The 20178-nt window shown below is 64.4% G+C and overlaps 1 protein-coding gene across 1 annotated transcript in view; it reads left to right on the top strand.

The window, feature by feature from the left end:
* The first annotated feature begins 440 nt into the window (after positions 1 to 440).
* Positions 441 to 20178, top strand: part of BRD3 (bromodomain containing 3) — a 32977-nt gene continuing 13239 nt past the window's right edge. Inside the window, 7 exon segments of the mRNA XM_045562280.1 lie at positions 441 to 553; positions 12165 to 12489; positions 13102 to 13239; positions 14347 to 14494; positions 15288 to 15502; positions 17277 to 17648; positions 19959 to 20087. Of these exon segments, the coding sequence (XP_045418236.1) occupies positions 12277 to 12489; positions 13102 to 13239; positions 14347 to 14494; positions 15288 to 15502; positions 17277 to 17648; positions 19959 to 20087 (1215 nt within the window). The 5' untranslated portion in view covers positions 441 to 553; positions 12165 to 12276.

The raw sequence follows: 20178 nt of genomic DNA, 5'->3' as shown, positions 1-20178 counted from the left end.
CAGGTGCGCGCCGCCCCGCCTGTGAGTGGCCGGGGTTCGAGGGCGGACCCTGCGGGCCCCGGGGTGCCCAGGCGGAGGCCAGAGGTGCTGGCTGCGCGCCTGCCTTTTCCGCACCTCCCTGGGGCACCGGGAAATTCGCCGCCAGGCGCGCGTCGCCTGCGCAGGGAGGGGAGGGCCGCGCGGGCCCGGGCGCGGGGCGGCCTCCCGGGGTCCCCGTGTCGCCGCGGGGTTGAGATGGGCGGGCGCCGAGCCCCGCCCCCGCGCGCCCCCCGGGCCGAGCCCGCTCGCGGCCGGGTCGGCGGGGCGGGCGGGGGCGCGCGGGGCGGGGCGCGGCGCCGGCGGGGCCGGGACATGTAGTCCGCGCGCCGCGGCCTCCCCTGGGCGGCCCCGGCGCGGGCCCGGCCGCGGACTACGACTCCCGCCAGGCGCCGCGGCGCAGCGCATGAGCCCTGCTCGGCTCCGGCGCGTCTATTATGCTGCCGGGGCCGGCGAGCCAAAGAGGAGCCGGCCGCGCGGGCCGGGAGGGGACGGCCGCCGGAGCCGCCGAGGCCAAGTACGCCTTTCTCTTGCTTCCTTGCGCGCGCGGGGCGGCGGGCGGCGCGGCGGCGGCGGCTGGCCGGGCCGGGCCGGGGAGCGCGGCCCCGAGCGCCCCGCACAGGCCGCCGGCGCGTCCGGGGGAGCCTGGCGCCCCGGGCCGCCGCTGCCGCCGCCTTTGTGCGCGGCCACGATGCAACAAAGCGCGGTGGCCGCCCGGGGTCGCGGCGGCGGCGCGGGCTCCGCGCCCCTCCGCCCTCCGCCCGCTCCCTCCCGACCGCCTCCGTGCCGGGCTCGGGGGCGTCGCCGCGGCCGGGGCGCGCAGCCCGGAGTTGGCACGGCCCGCGCGCCCCGCTCCAGCCCGGCCCCCGCGCGCCCTCCCTCGCGGGAGGGATTTTTTCCCCCTTTCCTCTGCCCGCCATCTTTTCAAGGGGGGGACCAGGGAGGACGCGGACGGGGAAGGCGCGCGGTGTCCCCGGGCCGCGGCCGTGCGCTCGGGCGCCACTTTCCCCGCGCCCACCCGGCCCGCCTCGCCCCGGGCCCCGGGCCTGGGGACGGTCGCGGCGCGCTGGGCGGGGGGCAAGGCCGGGCCGGGCCTGAGCTGAGCGCAGCCGCCCGAGGAGCGGCGGCGTGGCCTGGGGGGCGGCCTCTCCCAGAGTTAGGGGCCCGGAGCCGACTCTGAGCCCCGTTGAGTTGCCGTATTATTGCAGTCAGGCCAGGGGAGACCCAGTTCCCGTTTTGAAATCAGCCTGAAAAGCAGTTAATCCAAGCGAGGTCGAGTTGGAGCGGGGCGTAGGGGTGCTTCCCTCCTTCCGACTCGGGGTGGGCACCGGCGTAACTTCGTGGTACCAGCCCCTTCTGGGGGACAGGCACACCCCGAACCTACACACGGCCCTGTGAGCTCCCCGTGAATAAAGCTAGGGCTTGGGGGAGCCCTCCTCTCCACCGGTTGCTCTTACGGGGCAGGGCCGGATGGAGGCCTGGAGCGCCTGCTTTCCCCCGGGCGGAGACCCCCGGACGGGCCTGGCAGTCCCCTGTGCGAGCTCCCTCGGTCGGACCCCGTCCTCGAGTGCGTGCGGTCCGCAGTTGCGGTTGAAAGCGTTCTGCTCCGAAGTGCACATTTCTGGCGTTTCTCCCACTTACGCGAAACTTGGTTATTGTCTGCAAAGTTCCTGGGGACTGGGAGGTACTGTGCCTCCGTGGGCAGAGGAGCCGGGCCGGACGCAAGAGGAAATTCGAGTGACAGTCCCGACTCTTCAGTGTCCTCCCTGCTCCGCCAGTGAGGACGAAGAAGAAAGCGGTTTTCTCTCCCCTGCTGTTTGTAAACTTTTTCCCTTAATCTTTCCTTTAAGATGTAGATTCTTGACCTGGGTCTCTGGAGTGGCCCTGGGGAGATTCTGAAAACTATGCAAAGTTGTTCGTGGTGTTTTTCTGGGGAAAGTAGTTTCTTACTGGCTTCCAGTGGGGTCTAGGAAAGGTCCCTTGGAGGGACTGGCCCCAGAAATTAGGAACCTCCCCCCCCCCCCCCCGAAGGTCCTTCCTTGGCAGCCCTGAATGCAGCCTCTCACTTGCAAATAAAGGTCTGTGTTTGCCCTTGTTGTCTTGAGGCCTGATGTGTGCTGGTGGTTAGGGATCGGAGAGGGGGAAGACACACTGTCTTGAGGCCGCGGTGAGGGGCATTTCTGACCTTCCTGGTAACCCCAGGGGCACCAGGCCTCTGGGGAGGCTGTCACAGGAGCTCCCTGTGGCCACTCCAGTCCTGGCCCCGCCACTGGGACTTGCAGGGAGGAGGGATTTTAAAACTTTTCTCCTGGCAGACAGCACTGTTTTGGTTTTCACTTTGTTTTTAGAAAGTAATTACCGTCCTTCCACAACAGCTCACGCCTCGGAAGTGAGCTTTCAGTAAAGCGGGGGACCTGCAAATGCCACTGCCTCATGTAGACTCAGACAGCAGTCGTCTGCAGAAAGTGAAAGTGGGGGTGTTAAAAGTGAAACCCGGCCAGCTGCCTGCGCCCTCTTCCTCCATCCAGGCTACCCAGGTGCCAGCCATGGGAGCCCCGCGCCCAGGCCGGCGGCAACTGCCTTGTCTACTTCCTGGTTCGTGGTGGCAGAGCGTTCCCTGGGAGTGGGGGCCTGGGTCTCCTAAGTGCGGTCAGTGGTCCCCGACTGACGCTGTGCTGGGTCTGCCTACACTTTTGTCTAACCACCAGTGGTCCCGTGCTCGTTGGGAAGAGCCACGTTCCCTACGGACTCACAGGGTGCTGGGGCCGCTCCCACCAACGCAGCTGCAGGGAAGGGGGTCACTTGGCTGTGGAAGCAGTTAAAGTGGGTGGTTAGCAGCCAGTCCCCTTGCCTCCTCGACTGGTCAGGGTATCACTGACCTGAGGGGATTTAGGTCCCACACGCAGGCGTCAGGGTGGAAGCAGTTACCCTCAAAGGGTAGCTTGGGTGGATTGTGGCAGAACGCAGTGTTCTTTTCCGTGGGAAAGTTTCGGAACTTGGTCTGCTTGGTGCTTTCCCGCCCCGCTAGGCTGTGCCCTCTCCTGTGAGCCGAAGTCTGGAGGTGGCAAAGCACCTAGTGTGTTTGGGTCAGGTGTTGCCGAGACCAGCCGTGCCCCTCCCCGAGCCCAGTGTGCTTGTTGGTCACCAGCCCTGCGACTTTGCTCCAGCACCTGTGCTCCAACGTCTGAGATGCTGGGGGGCTCTTTTAAAGGGAAAAGGGCATATTTTGGGTCATTCGTAAGTTGATGGTTTAAATTTCATGTCTTCTGGTCACTCTTGGTGGAGCTCAGGGTGGAGACGTCGACCCTGCATGTGGCCAGAGCCTCTCGGCTGTGTCGTGACCGTGCTGCTGGCTGTTCCTCCGCCAGCTTTTGACTCTTCTGTAAGAGAACCAGTTCTCAGTCTGCCTCCTCTTCAGCGCCCTTGTAACCTCGAGTTGGAAAAATGCAGTTTGGAGAACGCCCCCTCCTCCCTCCTTGCCCTGGCCCCCAAAGTGCCACAGAGTTGGTCAGAAGTTAACCGCAGCTGCTGCTGTCACGGCGGTCACTGCCCAGCTGGAACCTTGTGATGTGTGGTGGGAGGAAGAAAGGTGGCCTGTGGCAGCCTAGAGGATGCCCTCCCTGTGCCGTATGGCCACCAGCCCTGCTGCCCGCTGCCTGTGCACAACGCCCAGCACAGCCCTGGGAGTGCTGACAGGGCCCTCGCTGGGGCCGGCCCGGGGACGAGGCAGGTTCCAGAGAGGTGGCTCTGCAGGCTGTGGACTCAGACTGGCCGCACACCCTCCGTGTGCTCTGTGTCCTCAGCTCTGCCTCCGGTCTGTCCGGCTGGGCCTGGCGGGGGAGGTCCTGCAACCCTGGGGCATCTGTGGTTGGGGGTGGGGAGAGAACATGAGTGAAATCACACAAGTGACCACGCCATGATAGGACCCCACCCGTGTGGAGGGTGGATTAGAAGATGTCTTCAGGGCTGGCGAGCAGGTGCATGGTGGATGGACGCATCGGGTCTGCCGTGCAGGACCCTGGTCTTGCTGGGGCCCGGCCCGGCCATACTGGACCAGCGGCTTGTCCCAGCCCTCCCTGGGCTGGACCTCTGGGAGGCGAGGCCCGCAGCTGCAGGGGCCTGGTGTTTGGTGCTGAGAGCTTGGTTCTGGCCAGGCCAGCCAAGAGGAGAGGGGCTCCCGTGTGGTTGAGCAGACCAGGTGCTGAGTGGGCCCCGCTGCAGCTTGGTTCTAGAAAGTGCTGGACTCGGTGGAGCGTCAGGCATGCTGAGCCGTGGTGCTCATGGAGCCCTTGCCGGTGTGGCCGTGCAGCCGGCCGGCCCCAGGCCTCCCCCTGAGTGTGCAGCTGCCACCCACAGTGGACGGTGCCCCTTCTCTCTCCAGGGCAAAGCGTATTCCTCCCTCACTGCCCCTCTGCAGTGTCCCCTGCCTGAGTCAGGGCACTCGTACCGCCTTCCACCCCCTGGAGGGAGGGCCTTATCAGAGCAGGGTGGCCTGGGCAGTGTGCACGTGGTCGGAGGTCACCCTGTCCTGCTGCGTGGGAGTGTGACCCCAGCAGCCCCGTGGGCAGGGTGCACACTCCTCAGAGGAGCTGCTGGAGTACAGTGTCTTTCTGTGATCTCTCCTTGCTCATCTTGGGGGGTCGAGAGATAGGCGGGGCCAGGCCGGGGTGCTGGCTGTGGTGGGGTGTCTCCGGTCTGGGGGGGAACGACATCCCTGCAAGAGAGGGAACCTTCCGAGAGTCTGGCTTCCCCTGGGGAGCTGAGGGTCGTGCAGAACCTGGGATCAGAACGTGGGAAAAGCAAGGGGGTCGTGGGGTCCTGTGGGCACCGGTGGGTGCGGAGCTGAGGGGACGTTGGAGGAGAGGTGGTGGCAGCAGCTGCTGCCTTAGGACAGCCCCATGGGTCCGTGGAGAGGCCCCGCAGGGTGGGACTGGGCCTGCCTGGTGGGGCCCTGGGGTGGAGCCGGGCAGCTGCTGGAGAGCAGGTGTGGCCGGACCGGGCCCTCTCAGGGCACTGGCCAGACGCACCCGCAGAGCAGCGCCCAACGGGCGGTGCCCCAGCTGCCCAGCTGCCCTCCCCAGGGCTCCTCTCGGGCCACTGGAGGCCCCCAAGTCCCAGTTCTTCCCCTGGCTCCACCGAAGGAAGCAGTTGGCTCCGTCTGTCACCGAAGGCAGCCCTGCCCTCATGGATCCAGTTTCCCGAGTCTTGGAGGGTAGCCCCAGAGTGGTCGCTGGTCACCATGTGGGCCAAGGAGGCCCCCTCGGGCCGCCTGGGGACAGGTGCTGGGTCGGCCCCAGCTTAGACTGGTCTCCAGGGGTGGCAGGCAGGTCCCTTCTCAGGACACGCAGCTCCCGGTGCCATGGCTGACTGCTGCTGCACCTTCAGCACCGTTCCGAGAGTTTTTCGGGGTGAGGGGGTGAGTCTGGTGTGGGAGGACAGCCAGGTTCCCTGGCTCTGGCTTTGCCTATGCGACCCTTCACCTCCCCTTACCCCCGCCCAGAGGCAGAGCTGATGCGATGCTCACCAATGCCGTGCCAGGACTGAGTGTGGTGGGTGTGCCACCCAGGGCTGCAGGGACCCCCAGGGACCCAGGATAAGGAGAGGCCCAGACTACAGAGACCCCAGTGATTCGGAGTGAGCCCCTCCACCTGCCCCAGGGGACAGCCTTATTGCAGGTGCCGACAGTGGCCCTGCGCAGGGCAGGTGGGGAGGCCGAGGCCAGCCGGGGCCCACCCCCACCCCCGCCCCGACTGAGATCCAGGGACTCCACGCCTGACTCTTCCTCCCTGTGGCTGCCCTGTGTGGCCTGCATTAAGGATGCTAAGGGTCCTGTGATGCCCCCCAACCGTGTTGGTGCCCCCACGGGCCTGCTTCTCCTCCCTGGGTGTGTCTTGGGACCCCTCGGATCCTCAAATGCCCCCTGCCCTCCAGCCCTCCACGAGTCCCTGCAGAACTGTGTGGCTGTGTCCTGCCTCCCCCACCCCGTAGCCGGAGTGGCCTTTCCTCACAGTCCTCCCTATCCTGTCTTTCTCCTGAACACTGGTGCTCCTTCCTCCCTGGACCCCGAGTAAAGGCTCCCTGCTCTGGGGCCAGGCCAGCCTGCAAACGCCCCCACGGTCACCCACTGCCCCGTGGCTGGTTTGCCTCGGGGCTCGGCGTGGGGCAGCCCTGCACCGTCCTTGGGTGAGTGAGCATCTGCCTCCCCTCCGTGGGACGCCCACGAACACCTGGCTCCCTTCTGGGGGAAGGAAGGAGTCGCTGAGCTGGTGGCTTGTGCTTCGTGGGTGGCAGGAGGGGCCTCTGAGGCTGCTGCGGATTTTGCGGGGTGTTTCCCATAGTGGCGACTGGGCGGGCCGCACGCCTGCCTGTTGTCCACAGCTCTGAAGAGACTCTGGGCTGGGCAGGATCCAAGGGGCCGGCCTCCTGCTTTTATTCAGGTCCTGTGGCCTCCCATGGAGCGGGAGGCAGAGTCCAGGGGTCTGGGGAGCGGGCAGGGGAGCTGCCCACAGCTTCGAGGCCACACGGCTCATGGGAGGGTGGCAGGATTCAGGCCACCTCACCTCTGTCCATTCGTGTGGGAGGCGGCCAGGCATGCCCAGGGCCCCTGTGCAGCCAGTCCTGGCAGGGCAGGGCCCACCTGTTGCCTGGCCTGCTGGCTGCAGACTCAGAAACCTCCCCCGTGGCATTCCAGGTCTTTCCTGAGGCCCTGTTGGAACCCACTGAAGTCTGTTGGGTGTTCGAGGACTTTTGTGGTTTGAGAGTTTCTGCTCTGGACAGTTTTGGATCCTCTTATGTCAAAGGCAGGCTGCCTATCCACTCCGCCTTTCCCCCTGGTTTGCACGGCAGCTCCCTGCCCGCACCAGGCCCAGCCGGCCGCACCTGTGCGTCCCCCAGGGCTCTGGGCAGCTGAGCAGGGGATGGGGGAGGTGGGCCCCAGGGGCCGTCTCCGAGCCTCTGCTTTCCCCTGGTTGAAACAGGGCCCCGTCTCTGCCCTGCTGTGCTCAGCACATAGTGGGCACCTGCCAAGTGGCAGTGGCACATCTAGCTTCCCGGCCTGTCCCCAAAGGGACCGCCCCTCCCGGGGTAGTCTCTCCGTGTCTCATACTGCTGCCCAGCAGGGGTGTTGTCTGCGCAGAGAGTTTTCCAGACTGTGCGGGACTGCGTGGTGAGCCCGTCAGTGCTGGGGTTGGGTGCTGAGGGGAGAAGGTGGCTGCGGCCGCGCTGTCCAGCCTGGGGCCCTGGCATGGACACGGTGGATCCAACAGGGCAGGTGTTTATCCCCAGGAGACCAGACTCCCCTCCACTGCCCACCCTGGGGGTGTCCCCGCCGCTCCCCTCTGTGCATCGTTCCACCCAGCCCTGTCCTGGCTTCTCCCTGGGGTCCTCTCGTCCCGTCCCTGGCAGGTGAAGGTGGAGGGTGGGCAGCACAGGACGCCAAGCAGGGCCAAGGCCCGCAGTGCGGGGTGAGGGGGGCGCGTGCCTCTCCTCCTGTAGGCAGAAGCGGGGTGTGGCACGGCCGGTGCTCCGCGTCCCCCACGGCCCGCTCACTGCCACCTCCATGATCGCGATGTGAACTCCAGACATATCTCATTCGTAGGACTTTCAGTACAAAGCTCTAAAAGACAAGGACTTCTTCAAAATTATCACCCTCACGCTGTTAACACCGGTTCTGAAATTGCTGGGTCAGTGTTGAAGCCAGCGCCTTCCGTCACCTTCCGGCGGGCGTTGTGAGTGAATTGGCCAAGCACGGGCTCCAGCACCCACCTTGGCTTCAGACCAGGACGCTGCCCCCAGCCCCAGCATGGCCCCGGCCCCCTCGCTGGGCTATACGATGGAGCCTGCGCCAGCCCCCTCCCTCCCAGCAGCACGGAGGACTAACCCGGTGGCGGTGGCCGCCCTCCTTGTCACAGGGCCCCATCCGTCACTCCACCCCTCCAACAAGCTCTGGAAATGAAGCCTTTTCATAATTTTTTGCAGCAAAACCTTGGCCCTTTGCGGCTGATAAAAGGCTGTCCTTGGTGTGAACCTCTGTGTTTCTCTGCAGGATTTCTGCTTGATCGGGGATGTCATCTCAGACCCTGGGGCTAGGGGTGGTGCAGGAGAGGTACCCTGACGCGGGAACGCTCCCTGGTTCCACTCTCTGAAACCCACAGAGTTTACAGTCGCCAATCATGGCCTTGAGGAGACGCGGGCCATGCGGAGGGGTCCGGCTCTGGCCTGGGGACAAGGGGCGTGAGCGAGGGCTGGTCCCTGTCTGCACACATGATGCTGTCTCTCTCTCCGGAAGCTGGGAGAAGTGGAAGGCATGCTGGTTTGGAGCAGACACGTACTGACCGTCTCCGTGTGCCAGATTCACCCCCAAATGTGATTGCCCACGTGGTGCCCCCAGGGGACTTGGGGTCCATATCCCTCTGCTGCAGCCCCCAGGGGACTTAGGGATGGAGGGGGCACCTCCTTTTTCCCCAGCCTGTAAAATGTCCTTGTGAGTGTGAAATCTTGGCACAGGGGACCCGGGACACCCATCAGCACCGAGTGTCTCCTAATTTTACAGCGGGATCTGGCCTGAGCCCTGGCACGGCAGGACCTCTGTCTGGGTGCTCTTCTTCCTGGTCCCCTGGCCGGTGTGCTGTTCCCGCAACCTGCACCCTCGGAATCTCCATCAGACTTGGGCTCTGGGAGGGGCACGGTGGCCAGCAGCCCCTTCCTGGGCCAGTTCCTGGTGCTGGCAGCCCTGTGTCCTTGCTGGCTGGTGGGGGAGGTAGGAGGCCTGGGGTCCTCTCATGCTGTGCTCGCCTGTCATTTGAGCCTGGGATGGGACAGGGCCCCGCCACACACTGTGAGTGCTCTATGTCCCTGAGCACAGGAGGAAAGGGCCTCAGTCTTGTCACCTGCATGGTGGGCGTGGTCCTTCTGACCTTGTGGGTGTCCTGAGGACCATGTGGGGTCTTCAGTGAGGTGGAGAGCTTGTGATCCCAGCTGACCACCCACCTGCACGGTGCTCCGGGGGCTGGTGTTGGGTCCCGCTGTCCTCCCCCGTTCTGTTTGGAGCCCCCACATCAATTTGTGCCTTTGTCACTGGTTTTCGGTGGCCGGCTGGCAGTCTGTTTCTATTGTCATTTCTTCCTGGAAGCCTCCGTTGCCTTCCGGTCTGGGGCCTGCGACCTCGTTTCTGCTGCCCCAGGGGAGGTTTTTCAGTGCAGTTTGTGGGTCTCCCTCGTCCTTGCCAGTGTGCACGTTAGGGCTCCCCTGCACAGACGTCCCCTGGGTATTCAGCTGTGCTGTAGGTGGCAGGTGGCAGCACGTGGAGGGGCGGGGCGGAGCCAGGCTCCACTGTGGCTCTCACTGTCTCAGGACGCACCTGTCCCACCACCCTTTGGGGGCAAGACCAGCTCTGGCCCAGATGGGCTGGCACGGTGAACTCTCACCCAACTGTCACCTACTGGTCTCCTCCCTGCCTAGGGAAGGGGGGGGGGGCTTCCCAGGACGTGGGTCCCGGCACCCTGAGTGGCAGTGGCAGGGGATCGAGGTGGGCCCCGACGCTTTGCTCTGTGGATACTCTTCCCTGCCCCGCCCCGCTGGCGCCAGGCTGCCTGGTGGCCCCCCTTCTCGAGGAGGGCTTCCTGGGGGCAGCATAGGCAGCCCACCACGCCCCGTGGGTCGTCCTGAAGTTGGTGCAGGGATCTGAGTGCGTCCCAGTGGTGACGTTGGGGGCAGCATTTACGTTCTCAGGCGAGGGGAGGCTGGACCGCGACGCCCAGCCCCAGGCCTGTGGGGCACCCAGCTGCCCGTGTGCCAGGGCTTTTGCACAGGCTCCTCAGCCCCACAGGTCTTGCTGGGGTCAGTGGCGTTTCACTGGGTGACGGAGCTGGAGGTGGGATGTGTCCTCAGGCCACCGTGGCCTCTAGTGACCCCTGGCATTCGGGGAGCATGTGGGCACCTGGTGCAGCACTCGGAGCTTTGGTCACGTCATCTGGGTCCCCCAGCAGCACCAAGAGGGCTCTGGGCCGGGCATCCATGGGCTGGTTCCGGCGAGCCCAGGGCGCTCCTCCATCCATTGCTGAGCTAGGCTGCCCACGCCCAGCGCAGGGCGGGCACTCCCGGCCTTCGTGGCTGCAGCTGCCGTCTGTACTAGGCCTTGTGTCCCAACACAGCGTAAGCAGATCCCTACGTTGCACTGTGACCACCTGTCCTCATGCTTGGAGGAGGCTGGCCTGCAGCCTGAGACCCCTCCCCATGCCACGGTGCCCCCCAGCTCCGTCTCTGCCCCGTTTCCCGGCTCCCAGGGCCTGGGCAGCAGCAGCGTTAGGTGCTGGGCATCCACCCTCACATCCCCGGACCGACGCCTGAGAGCCGAGCCCTAGGGTGACCTCCAGGCCCCAGAAGGTGGCAGGAGCGAGCTGGGGCCAACACTGCATGACGGTGGGGCTGTGTGGTGCTGGGTGTCTGGCGTTGGCCTGGGCGCCCTGTGTGCCTCCTGCAGCCTCAGAGAGCTGCGTGGGGAAATGAGGGGACCAGGCCGCGTGGCCAGTGAGTGGCAGGGACCTGGGCACTGGCCTGGCACCAGCTCTGCAGCCCTGTCTGCTGGGGTCCCTGAGGGAAGGGGGTTCCGGGGGTTCCAGGAGGGCAGGAGCCTCCCGCTGTCCAGGCTTCGGCCCCGTCGGCTCTCACGCTGGGTCGGAGGGAGACCCCCGGGGGTTTCGGGCAGTGACTGACTCAGTCCAGCTTCGCTTTCTCGTGGTGCTGCTGCAGTGTGGGCCACGCCCACCCGGGGAGGGCAGGGCAGGGAGACCGGCAGGGGTGGCGGTGAGGGTGGAAGCCGCCGGGCTCTGGTGTTAGGATGACTCCAGTGGGCCTTCTGCCCGGTGGTGAAGGGGCAGGCGTGGGCATCGCCACCCTCCCTGCCGGGCTCCTGGCCAGGGCTCTGGCACCAGGTGGGCTCTCCAGGACGATGGGTGGGCACAGGCGGGAGCCCCTGGTGTCCAGGATGCTCAAGAGGGCATGAGAAAGGAGCCTGCGGAGGGCAGGCGCTGGTGAACGCTAACAGTCTGCGCGTGGGCGTTTGCCGATCTCTGGTGGGAGTGTGCCCACCTGGCAGATCCAGGGCCCGGCGGCACATCGACAGGTTCACGCACGTCTGCCCCGCGAGGCTGGCAGGTGGCTCATTGCTGCGGCTGCAGCTGCCTGTGCTGCATGGGGAGCCCCCAGCCCTGGCCCATCTGAGTGTCCTGCAGGTGGGCGGGATGACCCAAATGGTAGCGAAGTACTGGGATGGAGGGGACTTCCTGGCCGCCCATAGTTAAGGCCACCAGAGCCTGTCCCGCACCTGTCCAGGCAGAGATGGGCTGCGTGGCGTGCACACGCTGTCCTGGCTTCCTCCTCGGAAGACAGCTCAGGGGTCTGCGTGCCGGGGGAAGGTCTGTGCATTCTTCTACCACGCAGTGTTCCTGGGGGCACTCGGGACTGTCCCAGCTCTGCCGGTGAGACTCGGGGCTGTGGGGGCCTCCCGCCAGTATTGCACGTGGCCAGGGAAGCCACGCTGGGGCTGGACGAGGTGTAGGTCAGCAGGGTCAGAGCCACGCTCGCCCTCCTGATTGGCCAAGGCCAGGCCGGGTCACAGCCGTGCCACCATCACAAACCCAAGCTCAGTCTCCTGGTTACGGCAGAACCTCATCCGCGGCCTCCGGCTCCCGCGCTGTGTGAGGGTCTGCGAACGTCCGGGCTGCGGCGGCCCTGCTGCCCTGGACGTTGCGTCCGTGTTGGAGCTCTCTGGGCGTGGATTGTTCTTCACACGGCCAAGAATAGGGGACGGTCCAGTGGAAGCCAGTCTCCCCCCACAAGTGGTGGTTGGTGGCCAGGGAGCCGAGGGTGGCCAAGGCCCCGGCACACTCGCCTCCACCCGGGAGCAGGTGCCTGAGTTACGTCCCTCTGCCCACCTCTTCCTCCCAGGTGGAGAGAGCAGTGGTCGGAGAGTCCTCCCAAGCCAGGTGACCGTTGGCTTGAGCAGCACTTTGGACAGCTATACCTCTGGGTGGCGGGAGGCATCCAGACGGGTGCCCTAGGGAACCCGCTGAGGCCAGAGGGGTGGTGGGGGTCCCAGAAGTGACAGCCTCTCTCCCCCAACCACGCAGGCGTTGCCTGGTCGGGCCCAGAAATGGCACGTCGCGCCTGGTCAGGGAGCACAGAAGACGGAGGGCCTCTCTGAGCCGTTGCCGTGACAGGAAGTGAGTGAGCTGCCAGAGGATGTCCACCACCACGACCGTCGTCCCCGCGGGGATCCCGGCGGCCCCGGGCCCTGTGAACCCGCCCCCCCCAGAGGTCTCCAATCCCAGCAAGCCTGGCCGCAAGACCAACCAGCTGCAGTACATGCAGAACGTGGTGGTGAAGACGCTCTGGAAACACCAGTTCGCCTGGCCCTTCTACCAGCCTGTGGACGCAATCAAGCTGAACCTGCCGGTGAGCAGCCCCTGCCGTCCTCCACGGCCGCCCGCTGCCCCTGGCCCTGGCCCAGGTGGTGCCTGGTGGGCAGGGGCTGGTAACGGGGCTACTTGGGCATGGGAGGGTAGAAATGGGGAGACCCTGTGTGCCTCCAGGGCAGGGGCAGACAGTGGTGGAGCCTCTGGGGCAGAGGGCCCCCGTTTTCATTCTGTCCTGCTGTGGTCTGACTGTGGTCGTGCACCCTCCTGCAGAATGACCCATTTGCCAGCCTGTCCGCCTGCTCGAAGCCAAGCACGAGTGTACCTTAAGGCCCACTTTCCCTGGGGGTTACAGGAAAGCCCCGGCCAGCACTTGGTGGCCTGGTTGTGGGCCCTGCTTGGTGCCTGGCCACCTGCAGGTTCAGAATCCCCGGATCTCTGGCACGTAGACCAGCCCCAGGGTCTATCCGCAGTCCACAGTTCTCCCCTTCACACGGGCCGGGGGCAGGACAGAGGTTGGGCAGGAGTTTGCAGTGCGCCGAGGGCTTGCCCCAGCCTGCAGCCCCGGTCCCCGGCTCACTTGGGAAGACCGTGCTGTGTCTTGGGAATTGTGACAATAATTGTGTAATGCCTTTGAAAATCTCTTTCCTAGGATTATCATAAAATAATAAAAAACCCAATGGATATGGGGACAATTAAGAAGAGATTAGAAAACAATTATTATTGGAGTGCGAGTGAATGTATGCAGGACTTCAACACCATGTTTACAAACTGTTACATTTATAACAAGGTAAGATGCGCACAGTGAGGACCCGGGCTCTGTGCCTGAGGGTCCCCGGGCAGTCTTGGCCGGTGCCAGGTGGGCCTGAGCGCTTGGCCCAGCTCTCAGTCAGCCCAGAGCCGGTCACACCCTCAGCGTGGTGTCCTCTGGTCGTGGTCCACGGTCCCCACGTGCCGCCCAGATCCCGCTGCGGGGAGTGGAGACTGTGAGGCCTTTCAGAGGCGGAGGATCCACACCAAACGCTCTGACACGCCCTCACCCTCAGACCGAGGGATGCTCCCCTCGGCGGTTCTAAAGAACACGGTGCGGGTTTGTGGGTGTGGGAGAGTAGAGCCCCTGCACGCGCATCAGCAGGAGATTGGCCACGTAAATTGCGGTTTCCATGTGCATCTGCCCAAAGTGCCGCAGACGCCCTGTGACAAGGGCCGCCCTCTGCGGAACGGTGTTCAGGGAGAGGAACGGATTTGGGAAGTTGCGTGACTTGTGGGGTTCTGCTCTGGCAGCGGTGACACGAATAAAGCAGAGATCACAGGCATGCCGAGCTGTCGAGGCTCTTTCTCTCCATCTGATGGGACAGAGGCTGAGCTTTATCTTTCATGCTTTTGTGCATTCTAAGATTTTCCACATGGAAATTTATTTACACGGCCCCTCCTGCTCCACCAAATCTGTCTTTTTTTTTTTGAGACACAGTTTCGTTCTGGCGAGTTGCCTGGCTAGAGTGCTGTGGGGTCAGCCTGGCTCACAGCAACCTCAAACTCCTGGGCTCAGGTGATCCTCCTGTCTCAGCCTCCCGAGTAGCTGGGACTACAGGCATGCGCCACCATGCCCAGCTAATTTTTTCTATATATATTTTCAGTTGTCCAGCTAATTTCTTTCTAATTTTAGTAGAGACGGGGTCTCACTCTTGCCCAGGCTGGTCTCAAACTCCTGAGCTCAAACGATCCACCCGTCTCGGCCTCCCAGAGTGCTGGGATTACAGGCATGAGCCACCGCACCCGGCCTCCACCAAATCTCTTAACAAATTTAAAATAAGTGTCTTGTCAAGCCACAACCCACTGCATCTTTTGCATGTGCTCAGCCCCCTCCCGCCAGTGACCGGGCTCTCTCTGTCTTCAGCCCACAGATGACATAGTGCTAATGGCCCAAGCCTTAGAGAAAATTTTTCTGCAGAAGGTGGCCCAGATGCCCCAGGAAGAAGTTGAATTATTACCCCCTGCTCCTAAGGGCAAAGGCCGGAAACCAGCTGCAGGAACCCAGAGTGCAGGTAAAGGCAGGCGCTGGTTGGAGGATGCGGGCCTCTGCCCCTCGCATGGCAGGCGGGCAGGTGAGCCGGCCCGTGGCAGTCTTGGCCGTGTGGCCTTGGGTGGTGTCGGGGAGCTGGCCTGGGTTCAGGAGGACCCGCTCTCGAGAGGAGCTTGTGGTCTGGGAAGACCCCATATTCCTGTTCTCCACCTCCCACGTCCTGCTCCCTTTCCAGCCCCAGCTCTGAGGCCACCTCTCTGTGCAGCCTGTGGCCTTTGTCCCCTACATCTCTGCCTCCTCGGGGGCCTGCCCTGACCCCAGGTCTGGTATGCCAGCATCTCCCCATCGGGGAGCGCGGTGGCAGTGGTCAGTATTGTGAGGCCTGGAACTGAGTTGGAGACACGTCCAGTGCATGGGCCGTCCAGTGTTGCTGTTGGGAGCAGCTGGGTGGTTAAGGAGGGTCTGTCCTCAGTCACTCAGTGAGTTTAATGGAATCTGAGTTCAGTCCCAAGTTTCTCGGACCCCAGGGCTGGCTCCTGACTGCCAGGCTAGGGGGCTTGTGCTGGTTCCCTCGTTCTCGTCTGCTGGTCTGTGGTCCTCTGATTCACGCAGCAAACACTTGCCCAAGATGCGTTAGACTGTCCCTTACCCCCAAGGTGCAGGGCCAGGGGTCTCAGGACCTGGGAGTTTTCTGGCCAGGGGTCTGGCCCATCTCAGCTGGCCCCTGGTATGCTTGGCTACAGGGTGTGGTTCTGGAAGCTTCTGGAAATATTAGCAGAGCCCACCATGCTGAAGCCCCTTTCCTTGTCTCGAAGGTACGCAGCAAGTAGCGGCCGTGTCCTCTGTCTCCCCGGCGACCCCCTTTCAGAATGTGCCCCCTACCGTCTCCCAGACGCCTGTCATTGCTGCCACCCCCGTTCCAACCATCACTGCAAATGTCACGTCGGTGCCCGTCCCCCCAGCAGCCGCCCCACCTCCACCCGCGACACCCATCGTCCCTGTGGTCCCTCCCACGCCACCCGTCGTCAAGGTGAGCGCCCCAGGCCGGAGGGGCTGATGGGCAAGGTTGGCTGGGGGGCCGAGCCTGGCCGGGGTTCCTGAGTTTGGGGCAGGCGGGGGCGGGCAGCGAGCTCAGCCACCCTTCTCGGAGTGCCAGCCGTTCCAGGGGGCTCTCCCTGCGCCCTGGAGGTCCGGCCGCTGCTCCTGGCGGGGCGCTGAAGGTCGCACAGCTGGTGAGGGCTGGGCTGGACTCGAACCCCCTTCTCTGGCCTTTGCAGCCTGCGGGGAAGGCGGGGAAGGCGGGAAGAGGAGCGAACGCAGGAGGGGCCCTGTCCTCCCTGCTCACCCGGGAGCGGGGTGCCCAGCTGTGCCCCGGCAGTGCGTCTTGAGGCGCCGGCTCCCCGCTTGGCTGGGGGCTTCTGGCAGCGGGTGCTCTCTGCGGGGCCTGCCGGTCTCAGCGTGGGCAGGGCCCACGCCTGGCACTCACGTGTGTTATCTTCTTCGATTTGATCCTCACAGCGGCCCTCTGGGGCAGGCAGTATTTCCCCCATCTTACAGATGAGGAAGCGGGCGCCCAGAGGGGTTAAATGGCTCGCCCAAGGTAAAATGCCGCTCCCCTGCTCCCCTCCCCGTGGCCTCCACCGCCTGCACCTCCGGGCGCCACCTGGCCAAGCGCCTCCCGCAGCGCAGGGCTGTGCGTGGAGCATGTCCCATTTGCCACGGCCCGACGAGCCCACCCCTGCCCTCCGCGGCACGCGCTTGGCGCTTGGCATCCCGTGGGTGCCCGTTAAGTGTTTGTGGGTAGCCAGCGCCTGTCCCTGGCAGTCTGAGGGCAGCGGCTCAGCTGGGGCCAGGGCCGTGAGTGGCTCTAGACGGCAGGTCCCGTGGGCGGGGAGTGTGCAGCGCCTGCTGGCTCCTCTGCCTGCCGAGCCGAGACCAGGAAAAGCGGCCGAGTTGGGCTCAGGGAGGGTCCAGCCGTGGCCCTGGGGCCCTGTGGGTTTCCTAGAGAGCCCGCACACCCTCGGGATGCCCGGGCACCAAACACGTTCTCCCTCACTTGGCGCACGCCGTGCGTATCTGCCTGGTGCCCAGCTCTGCCCCCAGGACACACCCACGGAAGGCTCTGGGGTCGTCTCACCGCTCCCCCTGCTTGGAATAGCCCCCTGCGGCTCCCTGTTCCGTCGGGGTCGAGTCCAGACTCGCCCACTCACTCGTGGTCCTCGGAGGCCCTTGGTCCCAAACCTGCTGTGTGTGCTTCATGTCTCCTGGCGGGCTGCCCCCGCCCCGGAATGCTCTCCTGCCTCCCCCCGTCCTGCGCAACTTGTGTTTGTCCTCGGAGCCCCAGCTCTGAGGCCCTCACCCGGGATTCCCGCTGGCCTGTAAAAGCAGGGAATTCCCCCCAGGTCTCTGCGGCCCCTGTGTCCCGGTCGTGGCCGGGGGGACTGGTTAGGTGTCGGGTGAGTTGCATGCGGCACCTCCGTGGTTCTGGGTGTGATGTGCGAGCCCACCCAGGACCGCCCAGCCCTCGGGGCCAAGGGAGAGAGGTGCCACCCCCACGCTCAGGCGAGGGTGGGTCTCAGAGTCCCTGTCTCACCACTGCCAGCTGTGTGACCTTGGGCCAGTGCCTCGGCCTGTGAGCCTTGTGTCCTCTGCTGTGGGGGCAGCTGGGAGGATGAAGGAGGCCTTGCATGGGGTCGCTCGGTCCGTGCCCGGCCGGGAGTCGCGCTGCAGAGGCGCAGCTGTGGCGACGCCCCTTCCCACGGCCGGCCCGGCTGCCGGTGCTCACCGCCTGTCTCCCGTTGCAGAAAAAGGGCGTGAAGCGGAAAGCAGACACCACCACTCCCACGACCTCCGCCATCACCGCGAGCCGGAGCGAGTCGCCCCCGCCTCTGTCCGACCCCAAGCAGGCCAAGGTGGTGGCCCGGCGGGAGAGTGGGGGCCGCCCCATCAAGCCCCCCAAGAAGGACTTGGAGGACAGCGAGGTGCCCCAGCACGCGGGCAAGAAGGGCAAGCTGTCGGAGCAGCTGCGGCACTGCGACAGCATCCTCAGGGAGATGCTGTCCAAGAAGCACGCCGCCTACGCCTGGCCCTTCTACAAGCCGGTGGACGCCGAGGCCCTGGAGCTGCACGACTACCATGACATCATCAAACACCCCATGGACCTCAGCACCGTCAAAGTACGTGGCCGGGCAGCGGGCCGTGGGCAGTGAGCTGGCCGGGCCCTCCCTGCCCTGTCCGGGTGGCCGCGGTGCTTGGCGTAGCCGGCTCTGCTGATGTCCTGCGTGTCTGTGCCGACCAAGTGGGGCGACTGGGGAGCGAGGCCTGTGCACTGGCCAGACGCACCCTAGAGCTGGCCCGCGTGCCGCAGCCACCGTCTGGGGGGTCAGTGAGGAAGGTGTGCTCTCCCTGCCGGTCACCGGATTTGCAGCTTCATGGTCATTTGTTCCAGCTGAGCCTTGCGTGGTGGTTTCATTTATTTCCTTCCCACTGTCCCTCCGCATTGTCAGGCAAGGAGGCCCCGAGAGGTGACGCACTCCGGGGTTGGCACAAGCTGTAAGGCTGCACGTTGTTTCCCTCCAGCCCCAGATGTAGGCGCCGTACAGCAGAGATGAGGGTGGGGTGGCCGGTAGGGACTGGCCTGGCTTCTACCCCATGGCTGCCTTCGGGCCCCACCCAGACAGAAGTGGGCCCTGAGTGGGGCGGCAGAGCTGAGACCCAGAGACCCGGCGGCCCTGGCCCCATGCCGGGGCCTTCCTGGGCAACGGCCCCTGTCTGGGGTCTCCTGTGTTTGACACCGGGTTAGAGTGCGTCTGGTTCAAGCAGAGAGTGGGCTTGAGCTGGCCGTGACCGGGCCTGCTGCGTGGCCCTGGGCAGACGCACACACGCAGGGGGCCTGTACGTTTTTATGCTCAGGGTCTGCTGCGGCAAAGGCAGGTCTCGGGCACTCTGCCTCATTTTCCTGTGTCGCCAAGCTGAGGCAGAATCTCCCGGTCAAAGCCTTTTCTCCCCCCGGGTTGATTGTGGATTCAGGGATTTGGGGGGCAGGACAGACCCGGTCATCCAAGGCCACGGTGCTGCTGGGCCGCCCTGGGGTGGGAAGCTGAGGGCCGGAGCCGCATAGCCCAGAAGCTGCCAGAAGCCTGAGGTCTGACTGCCACACAGAAACAGGAATTCCTGGAGTTTCCAGTGATCGAGCTAGGCTAACAGTCAGCTCAGTTGCGTTTTGGTCAAAGGGTTTGATTTGCCCTTGAAACCATAATAAAAAAGCTTTAGAAAATCAGTTCACTTTAAAGTCATGATTTGTTTTGCTCGGAGTTTCCCGTCGCCATCATCGTCATGGCTTGGGGAAGAGCGCGGTGCACACACAGGGCAGCTGCTCCCCGCCGGGCCCAGCCACGGGTGGGTAGCCGCTGCTGCCTCCGCTCGCGGGCAGACCTTAGGGAAAAGAGCGTGAGGCGGTCTCGGTTTTTAAGTGAGTAGTGCACACGATAGGAGGAGAAATGCTCTCGGTATGGTGTAGATTTTAGAGATTAAGGTTTTGGAGAAATTTTGTCCTGGCACACATGGAAACAGAAGATAAGATTTTCTCCCAACATCAGAAACCGTTCTGGTCCCCGCTCCCCAGCCCCCAGCTCTCTCTGCCAGCCCCCCTGGAGAGCACCCTGGGGCTGGGGTCGCTGGCTGCCGAGGCAGGACGCCTGTGGTCGAGCCTGGCTGTCGTCTCATTTGCACCGAGTCCAGCAGAACCCTGGGCTCCAGAGAAGGGTTGGGGCGTCATACCCCTGTCCACATGCCCCCTCAAGGTCCCTGGCTACTGGTTTCTCCTCGAAGCTGTCCCAGGACAGGGGGCTCACTCCCTCATAGGCAGTGTGTCCTCCACTTGTCCCCACTGTGGGCTTGTTCTCAGAGGCCACCTTGAGTTGTCCTCCGTGTGTGGGGTGTGCCAGGCCCCCAGGTCTGGGGCTCCCTGTGTGCCCACCCTGAGTGGCACTGCCTGCCTGGTCTTAGTCCCTGCTTGCCAAAGCCAGATGGGATCTGCACTGGGTTTTGACACAGGAACCCAGTGGTGGCCCCGCATGCCCCTGTGAGCTCCACCCTGCAGGGGTCAGGAGCTACTGCTGGGCACAGCATGGTGTCCCTTAAGTCCAGCTGGGGTTCCCGGGACGGTCCGGCGTTTCTATAAGAAGCAGGCTGGTTCACAGCTACTGGATTCCTCAGGAAAAAAATTAAATGTTTCATTTTTCATCGAGTACCTTTTTCTTCCATCCCGGGAATCTGTCCCTGGAGTCCCAGCCTCTCCCTGCCAAGCCCCTGAGTCACCCTCTTGTCCCCTCACTTTGGGCTCCCGCGTCTGCGGTCCAGAGGGCAGTGGGTGCCACCCTTGGCTGGCGGTGCACGGCTGAGGGGCAGGGGTCATTCTGGCAGGGTCTGGCCGCGAGCGCTGGGGCGCCGGCTGCGCTCACGCGCCCTGTCGCTGTGTGTTACAGAGGAAGATGGACAGCCGCGAGTACCCAGACGCACAGGGCTTCGCTGCCGACATCCGGTTAATGTTCTCGAACTGTTACAAGTACAACCCTCCAGACCACGAGGTGGTGGCCATGGCCAGGAAGCTGCAGGTAACAGGCCGGGCATAGGTGGGGCTCGCGGCTCAGGTAGGCTCTCAGGGCAGCCAGGAGAGGCGTGAGCGTCTCGGGGAACGTCCGTCCA

The sequence above is a fragment of the Lemur catta genome, chromosome 10 (genome assembly GCF_020740605.2).
Source record: "Lemur catta isolate mLemCat1 chromosome 10, mLemCat1.pri, whole genome shotgun sequence".
Lineage (NCBI taxonomy): Eukaryota > Metazoa > Chordata > Mammalia > Primates > Lemuridae > Lemur > Lemur catta.
Note: the sequence above shows the minus strand (reverse complement) of the source record. Positions and strands in the feature narration are given on the sequence as shown.